At 51.5% G+C, this 12712-nt stretch overlaps 1 protein-coding gene across 2 annotated transcripts; it reads left to right on the top strand.

The window, feature by feature from the left end:
• The first annotated feature begins 347 nt into the window (after nt 1–347).
• On the top strand, nt 348–9562 carry Hectd3 (HECT domain E3 ubiquitin protein ligase 3). Of its 2 annotated transcripts, none has more exons than XR_013110495.1 (21): nt 348–820; nt 1010–1170; nt 1422–1514; nt 1593–1728; nt 1970–2085; nt 2174–2287; nt 2410–2492; nt 2839–3004; nt 3207–3288; nt 4277–4459; nt 4566–4618; nt 4702–4766; nt 5438–5541; nt 5792–5911; nt 6017–6106; nt 7467–7673; nt 7860–7943; nt 8088–8162; nt 8285–8366; nt 8505–8576; nt 8666–9562. XR_013110495.1 is itself a non-coding variant. In XM_034503237.2 (21 exons), the coding sequence occupies exons 1-21, from the start codon at nt 452–454 to the stop codon at nt 8748–8750; spliced, it is 2586 nt and encodes an 861-aa protein (XP_034359128.1). In that variant the 5' UTR covers nt 349–451; the 3' UTR covers nt 8751–9562. The 2 variants fall into 2 exon arrangements, 1 of the variants encoding a protein (XP_034359128.1); XM_034503237.2 differs by having other exon boundaries at nt 349–820; nt 7860–7989.
• Nucleotides 9563–12712: the final 3150 nt, after the last annotated feature.

Genomic DNA, 12712 nt, shown 5'->3' with positions numbered 1-12712 from the left:
CAGAGTTACACAGAGAAACCCTGTCTCAACAAAACAAAACCACACAACACCACCAAAATAATATTAATTGACAGGGAAACAAAAACAGGAGGGGCCAAAGCATCAGAGTAGATCTAAGAAAGACTTCATCAAGGGTAGTAGCACTAGCTCTAGTTAGAGGGTCGCGAGGTCGAGCTCATCCTGGGCTACATGAGACCTTACCCTAAGAGTCTAGTTTTGTGTCTGATTTGGTAAGTCAGGGACAGGGCGGGAGGAGGGGGACAAGGGAGCGCGTCACAAAATAGGTGATACACCTGACGATAGGGTGGTAATTTGTTGTACACTTAATCCAAAACATACGGTAAGGTAGGGTGGGAGGTGGGGCAGGGTGTGGTGGGAAGCTCTGCTTGCTGTGCCCCGGCTGCGGCAGGGCAGGATTTCCCTGGACGAGTCTCACTTCAGCAGCTTCGCTATGGCCGGTCCTGGCCCCGGCGCGGCGCTTGAGTCCCCGCGGCAGCTTCTGGGTCGCGTGCGCTTCCTGGCCGAGGCGGCGCGGAGCCTCCGGGCCGGGCTGCCACTGCCCGCGGCGCTGGCTTTCGTGCCGCGAGAGGTGCTCTACAAGCTTTACAAGGACCCGGCGGGACCCTCGCGCGTGCTGCTGCCTGTGTGGGAGGCAGAGGGCTTGGGGCTGCGAGTGGGTGCCGCGGGCCCTGCCCCGAGCACAGGCTCCGGACCGCTGCGCGCCGCCCGTGACAGTATTGAGCTCCGGCGAGGCGCCTGTGTGCGCACCACCGGCGAGGAGCTGTGCAACGGCCACGGGCTCTGGGTGAAGTTGACCAAGGTGCGCCCTGGCTGGCAGGGACCCCACAAAAGACCCCCTGGATCTAGCCAAAGCCCTGGTTGTTCCGTCCCCTTATCCCATAGTGAGCTGGCATTGCTTTCAGTGCTCTTTGCCCTGGGCTGGGCTGGGCGAGCAATTGAGTTGATTTCTGACTCCTGACGGCTGTCTCCATCTGGCGCGTCCCTGCAGGAACAGCTGGCGGAACACCTGAGTGACTGTAGTCTGGACGAAGGCTGGCTTCTAGTGTGTCGCCCAGCGGAGGGCGGAGCCCGCCTTGTACCTATTGACACTCCGGACCACCTGCAGCGGCAGCAGCAGCTATTTGGCGTGGACTACCGGCCGGTGCTCAGGTCCTGCAACTAAAAGGACGCGATTTGGTGTCTGACAGATGCGTAGGGTTTGGAAACACAACCAAAATGAAAACTTTGGGTTGTGTGAGAGATTTGGGTGGAGGTAGGGTAAGAACTGGCAGATAAGACCTGAAGGGGGATGATGAGGCTTCTGGAGGCTGGGAGCTAGTACTCGAGTAGGCCCCAGATCCCGAATGTGGTGTCCTGTTGCCCTTGCCTCCCTCCTCATTTACTGCACTCTGTGCCCACAGATGGGAACAGGTGGTGGACCTGACGTACTCACATCGCCTGGGGTCCAGGCCTCAGCCAGCAGAGGCATACACAGAAGCTGTACAAAGGCTACTGTGAGTTATCTGGAATGGGGTGGGAGAGGAGGGAGCAGGGCCTGAACCCAGCCTAATTAGGGGATTGGGGTTGTTCAGCTATGTACCGCCAACATGGACATATGAGTGCGACGAGGACCTGATCCACTTCTTATATGACCACCTGGGCAAAGAAGATGAGAACCTGGGTAGTGTGAAGCAGTATGTGGAGAGCATAGATGTTTCTTCCTATACGGTGGGTGCTGGGACTCCTGTGCCTAGAAACAGTCACATCCCTCAATGCTAGGTCCAGAACTTCCATCACCAAACTAGGGCCAAACCAGTGTCCCCACAGGCTCTACTTAGTCCCACTACCCTTGGAACCCCTTTAAGGAACCCCAGAAACCCTTCCTGCACACCCACTCCAACTCGCTGTTTCTGTTCTCTGACCCAAAACACATCCCCAGTATGACTCCACCTCTCTGCCCCTGCCTTAGGAGGAGTTCAATGTGTCCTGCCTGACAGATAGCAATGCAGATACCTACTGGGAGAGTGATGGGTCCCAGTGCCAACACTGGGTACGGCTTACCATGAAGAAAGGCACAATTGTCAAGTGAGTGGGCTCTGGGCAAGACAGGGTGGGTGAGCCATGTGCTATGGGCGCCTGGAGACTCACTCAGATACGTACTCTGAGCCCTCAGGAAGCTGCTGCTCACAGTGGATACCACAGATGACAACTTCATGCCAAAGCGGGTAGTGGTCTATGGAGGTGAAGGGGACAACCTGAAGAAGCTGAGTGACGTGAACATTGACGAGTGAGCAGGCTGTCCTGGGGTGGGAAGTGGGACATGATTTTACAATGGGGCCACGCTCAACTTGAATGGAACCCCAGAAGGTCCTGAAGGCCTGAAGCAGCAAATATCTGAACTGTCTCTAGGACCCTGATCGGGGATGTCTGTGTATTAGAGGACATGACCGTCCATCTTCCAATCATTGAAATCCGAATCGTTGAGTGTCGAGGTAGGAGTCCCAGGATGGGGATGAGGGGATGAGGGCAGGCCGACGGTGTGGAGAGAAGAGATTGGATGTGGAGTTAGGATAAAGCTGTGGGACCAGAGACAGTATACAGTGCTGGGTATAAGCCAACCTTAAAGCCTAGAGGGAGTTGGGCACATCTAGAAAAGGAACTGGGTTGGGATCCACAGGCATTCCAGCAGCATAGAGGTGGAATGAATCCTGTGATAGAATCTCTGAAGCCTTTGTGGCTAACAGTGACAAAATGCCCACTGTTAGAAGCCATTCCTAGGTCTGAGGGCCAAGAGAGCAGCAGGCACATCAAATGGCCATATTCTGACTCCATCCTCAGATGATGGGATCGATGTTCGTCTTCGAGGGGTAAAGATCAAGTCATCCCGACAACGAGAGCTAGGGCTGAATGCAGACCTGTTCCAGCCGGCCAGTCTGGTGCGATATCCACGCCTGGAAGGCACTGACCCAGAAGTACTGTACCGCAGAGCTGTCCTTCTGCAGAGGTATGTATGGTCCTGGCCCTGCAGGCCTCCCTTTTCTCTCTAAGCCTTGGGAATCTGCATGGAGGAGGCCCCAAAGTCTGGCAAAATGAGTGATTCTGCTTCAAGGGCCAGAGCACCTCCTGAGCCTCGCTTCCGCCCCTGTGGGTTAGAGACTGGGGTCTTACATCCATGCCCAACTCTTTATCTTACCCCACTACCACAGATTCATCAAAATCCTGGACAGTGTCCTGCACCACCTAGTACCTGCATGGGACCACACCCTGGGTACCTTCAGTGAGATTAAGGTGAGTCTGGGCCTGAAGTACATATCAGGGCATTGGGCTATTTGCCTGGTTTTCATTCTTTTTTTTTTTTTTTTTTTTTTTTAGATATTTATTTATGTATATGAGTACACTATAGCTGTCTTCAGACATACCAGAAGAGGGCATCAGATCCCATTACAGACGGTTGTGAGCCACCATGTGGTTGCTGGGAATTGAACTCAGGACCTCTGGAAGAGCAATCAGTACTCTTAATCACTGAGCTACTTCCCCAGCCCTTAGTTTTCATTCTTTAACAGAAAGTTTCTGGAACCCCTCTGGGGCTAGACCCTTACTGGTTCTGAAAACCAAGAAGAAAGCTAGACACAAGTGACCAAAAGTTAGTGTTTGAGGGGCTAGTTTCCAGACAGGCTGTGACGTATGCAATAGGAGGGAAGGAAAAAGAACAGCTCAGGTGGGGCAGCTATACAAAAGGTGCCAGTGGCTGCTACAGCAGCTCCACGTGACTAAGGAAACCATACAGCTAGGTGTGGGTGCGGCATGCGGCTAGCAATTGGCTGACAGGAAGCACAGTCTCTTCTCAAGAGACTTGTGTAGCAGGCTGTGAAGTAGGGACTTTTCTCTGCTTAGTGGAATTATTAGAAAGCTTATAAGAATATTAGATTAGTGTTGTTGTTTTAAATTTTTCCCCTTTGTGGTTAAAGAAGAAACTAGCCAGGCAGTGGTGGCGCACGCCTTTAATCCCAGCACTTGGGAGGCAGAGGCAGGCGGATTTCCAAGTTCGAGGCCAGCCTGGTCTACAGAGTGAGTTCCAGGACAGCCAGGGCTACACAGAGAAACCCTGTCTCAAAAAACAAAACAAAAAAGAAGAAGAAGAAACTAGAGGCAAGAACAGAAGGGACTAGACTTGGACTGCAGTGGTGGAGTTGTGGCTAGGCACAGAGGAAAGTCCCAGGGCCTACACATAAGCTGACTGCCCACTCATTCTGCCCTGGTCACCTTTCCTCACCAGCAAGTGAAACAGTTCCTACTGTTGTCACGCCAGCGGCCCAGCCTGGTAGCACAGTGCCTGCGTGATTCAGAGAGCAGCAAGCCCAGCTTCATGCCACGGCTGTACATCAACCGCCGTCTTGCCATGGAACACCGTGCCTGCCCTTCTCGGGACCCTGCCTGCAAGAATGCAGTCTTCACCCAGGTCTGGGCTAGACTGAGGGAGGGTCAGTAGAGGGTCAAGAGAGACTTGAGCAAGAATAGGGACGGCTCTTGAACACAGACTTACTCCCTCCTTCTTTTGCCCCCAGGTTTATGAAGGCCTCAAACCTTCTGACAAGTATGAGAAACCCTTGGACTACAGGTATGGCTTGAGGGTAAGGGCTTGCACACACTGCCTCGTACCTCTCACTATCACACTCTAGTCCTTTTCGTCCCTGTTTACAGGTGGCCCATGCGCTATGAGCAGTGGTGGGAATGTAAATTCATTGCGGAAGGGATCATTGACCAAGGTGAGGCCTCGGCTCCGATTGTTGTCCTATTGGGTGTTATTAGGCCTCGGGCTCCGATTGTTGTCCTATTGGGTGTTATTAGGCCTCGGGCTCCGATTGTTGTCCTATTGGGTGTTATTAGGCCTCGGGCTCCGATTGTTGTCCTATTGGGTGTGATTAGGCCTCGGCTCCGATTGTTGTCCTATTGGGTGTTATTAGGCCTCGGCTCCGATTGTTGTCCTATTGGGTGTTATTAGGCCTTGGGCTCCGATTGTTGTCCTATTGGGTGTTATTAGGCCTCGGCTCCGATTGTTGTCCTATTGGGTGTTATTAGGCCTTGGGCTCCGATTGTTGTCCTATTGGGTGTTATTAGGCCTCGGGCTCCAATTGTTGTCCTATTGGGTGTTATTAGGCCTTGGGCTCCGATTGTTGTCCTATTGGGTGTTATTAGGCCTCGGGCTCCGATTGTTGTCCTATTGGGTGTTATTAGGCCTTGGGCTCCAATTGTTGTCCTATTGGGTGTTATTAGGCCTTGGGCTCCGATTGTTGTCCTATTGGGTGTTATTAGGCCTCGGGCTCCGATTGTTGTCCTATTGGGTGTTATTAGGCCTTGGGCTCCGATTGTTGTCCTATTAGGTGTTAGAACCTTCTGGGACTTTGAGGTGCCCAGCTGAGAGCATTTGTCATTTCAGGCGGTGGTTTTCGTGACAGCCTGGCAGACATGTCAGAAGAGCTATGTCCCAGCTCGGCTGATACCCCTGTGCCTCTGCCCTTCTTTGTGCGCACTGCAAACCAGGTGATTGTCTTCCCACCCACCACCAAATTTCTGCTATTTCTGCAAACCTCTCAAGAACCCGATAGAGCTAGAGGGGGCAGTGGAGGAAATTGCCTGAGGCAGCCTCTGCACAGACGGAGAGGAGCCTCCTTTGTACATTAGGCAGATGGTGGGGTGGGGGCAGTAGACTTCTAGTAAAGTCTGTGGGGTACCCAAGGTGGGAAAACAGGCTCTACTCCATGTCCTGCTAACAGCTCTGTCTCTGGGGCAGGGCAATAGCACTGGTGAGGCCCGGGACATGTATGTGCCAAATCCCTCTTGCCGAGACTTTGCCAAGTATGAGTGGATTGGACAGTTGATGGGGGCCGCCCTTCGGGGTAAGGAGTTCCTGGTGAGTAACTCAATCATCACCCGGTCAGCTGAGCTCAGGTCCCTCAAAAGAAGGACCAGTAGACCTGGCCAGTTCAGTAAGAAGACAGCAGTGTTGGTCACACAGGTCCTGGCCCTGCCTGGGTTCGTGTGGAAGCAGCTGTCTGGTGAGGAGGTGAGCTGGAGCAAAGACTTCCCAGCTGTGGACTCTGTGCTGGTGAGTAGGGCCCAGACCCATTGCTCCCCAGCACCCATGTCCCCCTCCAGTCCCATCGGTGTCCATGGCTTCAACTGATATCTTTGTTCTGGTAACTCCTAAAAGCCTTACCTCCACCTCTCACTTCTTTCCTTAGTCTGGGTCCACCTATGCATTAACTCAAGATGGTACTGTTGAGCCTTGCACTCTGCACACTCTTCCCCTTATCCCCAGGATGCTGCCTTCTCAGGCTCCAGGCTCAGAATTGCACCCTATCCATCTTTGCCTCTGCCATAGTCATCAGGGTTTTGTGTTTGTTCTGAGTTTTGCCTTTTGTAAGAAAGCATATTTGTGTGTGTGTGTATGTGTGTGTGTGTGTGTGTGAGAGAGAGAGAGAGAGAGAGAGAGAGAGAGAGAGAGAGAGAAAGAAAGAGAGAGACATACAGACAGACAGAAAGACAGAGAGAGAGAGAGAGAGAGAGAGAGAGAGAGCAGAGAATGAGAACGAGGCAGAGGGAGAGAGAGAATGTGTATGTGAGAGGGAGGGGCGAGGGTAGGTGCATGCACCATGGTGCACATGTAACCATCCAAGGACAGCTTTTGGGAATTGATTGTCCCCGTGCAGATCCAGGGCACTGAACTCAGGCTATCAGGGTTGGTGGCAAGTGTTTTATGCACTGAACCGTCTTGCCAGCCCTGGTTTTGCTTCCTGCAGTAGGGTCTTACATAGTTGAGGATGTGTAGCTGAAGATGACCTTGAACTCCTGATCTTCCTGCCTACCTCCTAAGCACTGGGATTACAGGCACAGGCAACCATGCTTAGGGTCACTCTTAGCTCTTCTCCCCCAGCATCCTCTCCAGACTCTCCCTGGAATTAGTGTGCATATCCCATCTCACTGCTGTCCTCGTGGTTCAGGCCATCTTTCTTCTGGTCCCACCATGTATTGTAAAAGCTAATGTCCCTGTCCCTAATTCTTATCCATCTCATGCTGCTGGGGTAATTTATCTCACTCCTCATTTAAATCACCCAATGCCTCTGCTCTGGGCTCAGGACAGGGTGAACCCTGAGAAGGGCTTTCATGACTCCTGTGGCTCAGCCATTTGATCCACACTCAGGCCCTAGCAAAGCATTCTTTATGCCTTTAGATAGATCTTTCATCTTTGTCCAAGATGTTCTGTCTCCCAACTTCCCTTGTGGCCAAGCCAGTTTCTGGCTGTCGTTTGGGTGGAGCCAGGTGCCGTGTCCTGCAGGGTGCCCTCCCTAGGCTCCAGAGCTGGTCCTTCCCCAGCTCTTTCCTGGCCTCTGCACTCCCCATCACCCCTGGGGAGAGACTGTCCCTGTGGAAAGCTGACAGACATCTCTGCCTCTCTCCAAATCCAGGTGAAGCTCCTGGAAGTGATGGAAGGAGTGGACAAGGAGACATTTGAATTCAAGTTTGGGAAGGAGCTAACATTCACCACCGTCCTGAGTGATCAACAGGTCGTGGAGCTGATTCCTGGGGGCACAGGCATCGTGGTGGAATATGAGGACCGCTCTCGTTTCATCCAGCTGGTGCAGAAGGCACGGCTAGAGGAGAGCAAGGAGCAGGTAGGAAAACATGAGCCCTTCCCTTGACAGCCAGAGGCCACTGGTAAGTGACCAATATCCACCCTGATGCTGGCTTCCACTCTGACTGCACCCCTCATTCCTGTTGGTCAGCAAGTACAGAGATGCCCCAGTGTACGCTGAAAGTAGTATCCAGCTTTCCCAGGCAGGCTTTTTCCTCCTCCCTAGGTGGCAGCCATGCAGGCAGGTCTGCTGAAGGTGGTACCACAGGCTGTGCTGGACTTGCTAACCTGGCAAGAGTTGGAAAAGAAGGTGTGTGGGGACCCAGAGGTCACTGTGGATGCTCTGCGCAAGCTCAGTGAGTTCTAGGTGACAGGGCAGTGAAGCTGAAGGGGCGGGACTTAAGGACTAGCAGAGTGAGACCAAAGAATGAACTTCTGTCCTGGCCCTTCCCAGCTCGGTTTGAGGACTTCGAACCATCTGACACACGAGTGCAGTACTTTTGGGAGGCTCTGAACAACTTCACCAATGGTCAGTAGAGGGCAGAGTACCTCTTGCATTGCCTTGAGACGTGGCTTGTGGATTGAAGAGGCGGGTGGGAATTTACAGAACCTCCTTTATCAGTGCAAACCTTAATTTTCTTCTCCACCCAGAGGACCGGAGCCGTTTCCTGCGCTTTGTCACTGGCCGCAGCCGCCTTCCAGCTCGGATCTACATCTACCCGGACAAACTGGGGTAGGTATAAGTACAGAGAGAGGCAGAAGGTGCCATACATGTGTGTGCGCACACACACACACACACACACACACACACACACACACACACGTCCATTGTTCCACAGCTTTCTAATCCTTTGCCCTTCCCAACTCCCAGCTATGAGACCACAGATGCTCTGCCTGAGTCTTCCACCTGCTCCAGTACACTCTTCCTCCCACACTATGCCAGGTGAGTCTTCCTGGGTGGGAGGGTGGCTGGCAGGGAAGTGCACCCTGGGAGTGCAGAGCTGGCTGACAGCCACCTTCCTCCCTCCTTAGTGCCAAGGTATGTGAGGAGAAACTCCGCTATGCCGCATACAACTGTGTGGCCATCGACACTGACATGAGCCCCTGGGAGGAGTGAGGCTGTGCCTGAGCCCGTCCTGCCGCCCTCATCCAGGCCAGCCCGGTTTGGGTCTCAACAGGGGCGATGGGTTCAGAAATGTCAGCACAGTGGGCCCTGTGCCTGTGTATGGTCGCCGTGGGAGCCATGAGTTGACAGTGACGCTCCAGTCCCCACAGACCCACAAGCCCTACTGTGCTCGAGCTTGCTTCCCCAGGTATTTAGCCTCTGTGAGAGGGAAACTTCCACAAGCCCAGCACAAGCTGCCAGGCCTGAGCTACTTGAAGGGGGCCATCAAGCTCCCCAACCCATGGACTATGTTTTGGTTTCCCCTGTTTTCCCATTTTTTTTTTCTAGCTTCAGCCATGACTCAAAATGTTTAAAAATTGTAGAATGGTACTTTGACCAAGGAGCCAAGGACAGAGTGAGGTCATCTTCCTTGGTCACGGATCCCCAAGAAAGAAGCCCCAGTTGAGTACCCATCCCCTGCACACTAGTCTTCCTCCTTCCATAGCAGAGCCGTGTGGGCTTTGTTCTTCCCGTGGCTTGGCACGGACATCCACTCAGTACTCAGTGTTTACCAGCAGCCAAACTGCTCTCCTCTGGATCATGTCCAGCCCAACTCCATAGCTGCTCCTCCACCCCCGAGATTCCACAGTTGAGGATCCTTCTGTCCTCTGAAATTTCAATAACCCTGTTCCTATACTGTAAATTAAGGCCTAGATGTTAAACTTGCTCTAAGGGCTGTGCACACCCTCCATCCCCCCAAGGGCCTCCATGACACTCCTGTAGAGCGTCTTACATTGGGGAAATTGAATAAATGAATAAATTCATTTCTTTAGAATGTGCTTTTGGGATCCCTACTAAACTCATGGTACTCCTAGAACATTTCTGTGTCTTACTGGTAGCAGGGGATATGTGCCTGATGGGAGGGGTGGGCTTCACAGTGACACAATGGTACATCTGGAGCATAACCTGGGAATGCGAGCTCAGAAAGGAGGACAGAAGGCTGGCTTTTTTGAGGTGATTGTAGTGATTCAGAGCCTAGAAGCCCACTTCCAGAAGCAGGTGAGCAGAAGAAGGGCACGTGGAGGGTGAAGCTAGCTGAGGAGCGGCTGGACCCTCATACACGGAGAGCACCCGTCTGCCCCAGGTGCCACAGAACTAAGGTCCAGAGACTCCGGCCCTGTCTCACCCCAAGTACTTTCATCCTCAAGCACAGTACACTGGTACAGGGTAAACAGTCAGTTGCCCATCGAAGCAGACTGCACCCTAAAAATCTTTCCTAATGTGTCTTCAGCTCACACTGCCATTGAGAAAGCCTCTTCACATGGCTGTGTGCGTGCCCAGACCTATCTCTCCCAAACTCTGGATCTCACACCCACTGAGCCTCCTAGGGCAGCCCTGTCCTGCCCATGCGCATTGGGTAGCTCACAGGAGACATACATGAACACTCTCCCTCCCTGGGAGCCAAAGCAGCAAGAGCCCCAGCAGCTGAGCACCCACCAAGCTCTGCTTCTCAGCTCCCCCTGGCTCTGTTGGGAAAGGAGTGCCTTCCACAGTGTCTGGGAAGGGCCTTCCCTGCAGATGCTGTGGGGTGTAGTTTGTCTCTATGCCCAGACACAGGCCCTTAATATCTCTTTTACACCTTAATATCTCTTTTTGCAGCCTGCTTTGCATTACATTTTCATGTAGAAATGACTCGTGGAGTACAGATGTTAGGCACTGGCTGTAAAGCACTGAGGCTAAGTCAGTGTTGGCTCCAGAGCACACACTCCCCACAGAAGCCTGCTACATCTTTCTCATTAAGTGTAGAGCAAGTGTCTTCTTGGTGACGAATTATCATACTTCTAAGTGTGGATCCACTGAAATATTTTATTTTTATTAAAATTTTATTTTTAAAATTATGTGTATATATGGATGTCTATGGGGGTATGCTTGACTGTATGCACCCAATGAGACTGGAAGAGGGCACTGGATCCCCTGGAGTTGAGATTACAGGCATTTGTGAGCCACTTGATGTAGGCTCCAGGAACTAAACCCAGGTCCTCCAGAAGAGCTCCAGCCACTCTCCACTGCTGCGTCTTTTGCTTCATTCTTTAATAAGCCCGGAAGCGTTGTACTCTTTCTTTATATGAAACATCTCTGAGACACTTCCAATCCTTGCTTTGGTTTTGTTTCTGAGACACGGTCTTCCTTGTAATCTTGGCTATCCTGGTCTAAAACTCCTTATGTAGCCCAGTCTGGCCAGAAACTTGAAGCAATACTGTATCTGCCACCAAAATGCAAAGGAACCCTTTAAGGGTTTTCTGCGATTGCCTGCTCTGGGGCAACCTGTGGATTGCCGTAGATTTCCTCATTAATGGAGGTAAGATGTCTGTGACATTGAGTCAGCACTCCCGTGATCAGACGTTTTCTCAAACCCAAGTGTGGTCAACTTTAACTACATTTCTCATGCCGCTGTTTTTCTCTGCTGCCCTTCCATTTCCTTGGCCAGTTTGTTCTCTCCCTTACCTTGTGTGTACTACACACTACCACTGAGCCACAACCCCAAACACCCTCTCTTTTAATTATCCGATTCCATGTTGGTTTATTCCTAGGAGACAAGGAAGCTTATTATGAGAGACAGGGTTTCTCTGTGTAGCCCTGGCTGTCCTGAAACTCACTCTGTAGACCAGGCTGGCCTCAAACTCAGAGATCCTCCTGTCTCTGCCTCCCAAGTGCTGGAATTAAAGGTATGTGCCACCACTATAGGGGTTCAGATGCTGGAACAAAATGGCTGAGGTGCATATTTTACATCCCAAAGCAGACCAGGTCTCCAGGTTCTCCCAGCATCCCTCAGTCCCTACCTGGCATACCTGACTCCTAACCCTGAACTTTCCAGCCCAGGGGCTGGGCTGCCCTTGCCCCAGAGACTCCTTGGGGTTCTTCTCTCCTCTCCCTTTCTTCTTTCTCTCACTCTTCCCTCCCCTGTGTCTCCCTCCCTAAGATGACTTCCCTGGCCTCCTTCCTCAGGGCCGGTGAGCTTGCCCGCCCACGCACAGCTTCCTAGCACACCTGCCTTTATATTAATCTTGAACTGGCTCATTTTCACTGGTAGAGAAATAACTTATTATCCACCATCCAACATTTAAACTTCTTTATAATTTAGGCTGCTAGGCCTGATAGAATGTCAGTTCTACAGAGGCTGGGTCCTTACTTTGTTCAGATAGAGCCTAAAGGAGTCCTAGGGAAGGAGACCGAAGTGGGAATAATTCCAAGCAGGTGTCAGCTACAGGCACTGAGGAAATACTTGATGAATGAGAAAAAAATATGACCTCAAAATTATATTTTCCAATTTTAAAAAGGGGGGGAAATCAACATCTGAAACATTACTTTTTTTTTTTTTTTTTTGGTTTTTCGAGACAGGGTTTCTCTGTGTAGTCCTGGCTGTCCTGGAACTCACTCTGTAGACCAGGCTGGCCTCGAACTCAGAAATCCGCCTGCCTCTGCCTCCCAAGTGCTGGGATTAAGAAACATTGCTTTTGATAAAAGTGGGAAACCACCAAATTAATCAAATTACTTCTTTAAAATCTGACCCACCAGCTTAGAATACCAATGCCCACACTGACTTTCAAAGCCAATGGTGGGAATTCTTTGTGCTTGAGGAAGTCCTAGTTAATGAGGCTCCTGCCAAGCATTTTATAGTAAATAAAGCAGCAATTGCTGCTCTCTGACTTCCATCCCCCCTGGGCAATCACCAGGCTGATGTGCAAAAACTAAGTTGGAATGGTGTGGTTCCTGCAGTAAGTGGCCAAAGCAGTTTCTTTTCTCATTTCTTTCTTTCACTCAGTGCTCTAAAAATAACAATTCCTCACCACACTGACAAGCCCACAGCCAAATGGAATATTATGAGGTGGCCTGCAAATTCCCAAAGAGAGTTCTCTAACAGACTGTGGGAAGAGTATTTGTGAGCCAAGGTCCAACTTTTGAAAAGTTTCTTT

The sequence above is a fragment of the Arvicanthis niloticus genome, chromosome 5 (assembly GCF_011762505.2).
Source record: "Arvicanthis niloticus isolate mArvNil1 chromosome 5, mArvNil1.pat.X, whole genome shotgun sequence".
NCBI lineage: Eukaryota > Metazoa > Chordata > Mammalia > Rodentia > Muridae > Arvicanthis > Arvicanthis niloticus.
The sequence above is the reverse complement of the archived record's forward strand: the minus strand, read 5'-3'. Positions and strand labels throughout refer to the sequence as shown.

Coding starts and splice junctions, on each gene's coding strand:
- Hectd3 (XM_034503237.2), top strand. CDS start 452: ATGGCCGGTCCTGGCCCCGGCGCGGCGCTTGAGTCCCCGCGGCAGCTT. Junction 3,289..4,276: donor GTACCTTCAGTGAGATTAAG/GTGAGTCTGGGC, acceptor TTTCCTCACCAG/CAAGTGAAACAGTTCCTACT. Junction 7,990..8,087: donor GGATGCTCTGCGCAAGCTCA/GTGAGTTCTAGG, acceptor GGCCCTTCCCAG/CTCGGTTTGAGGACTTCGAA.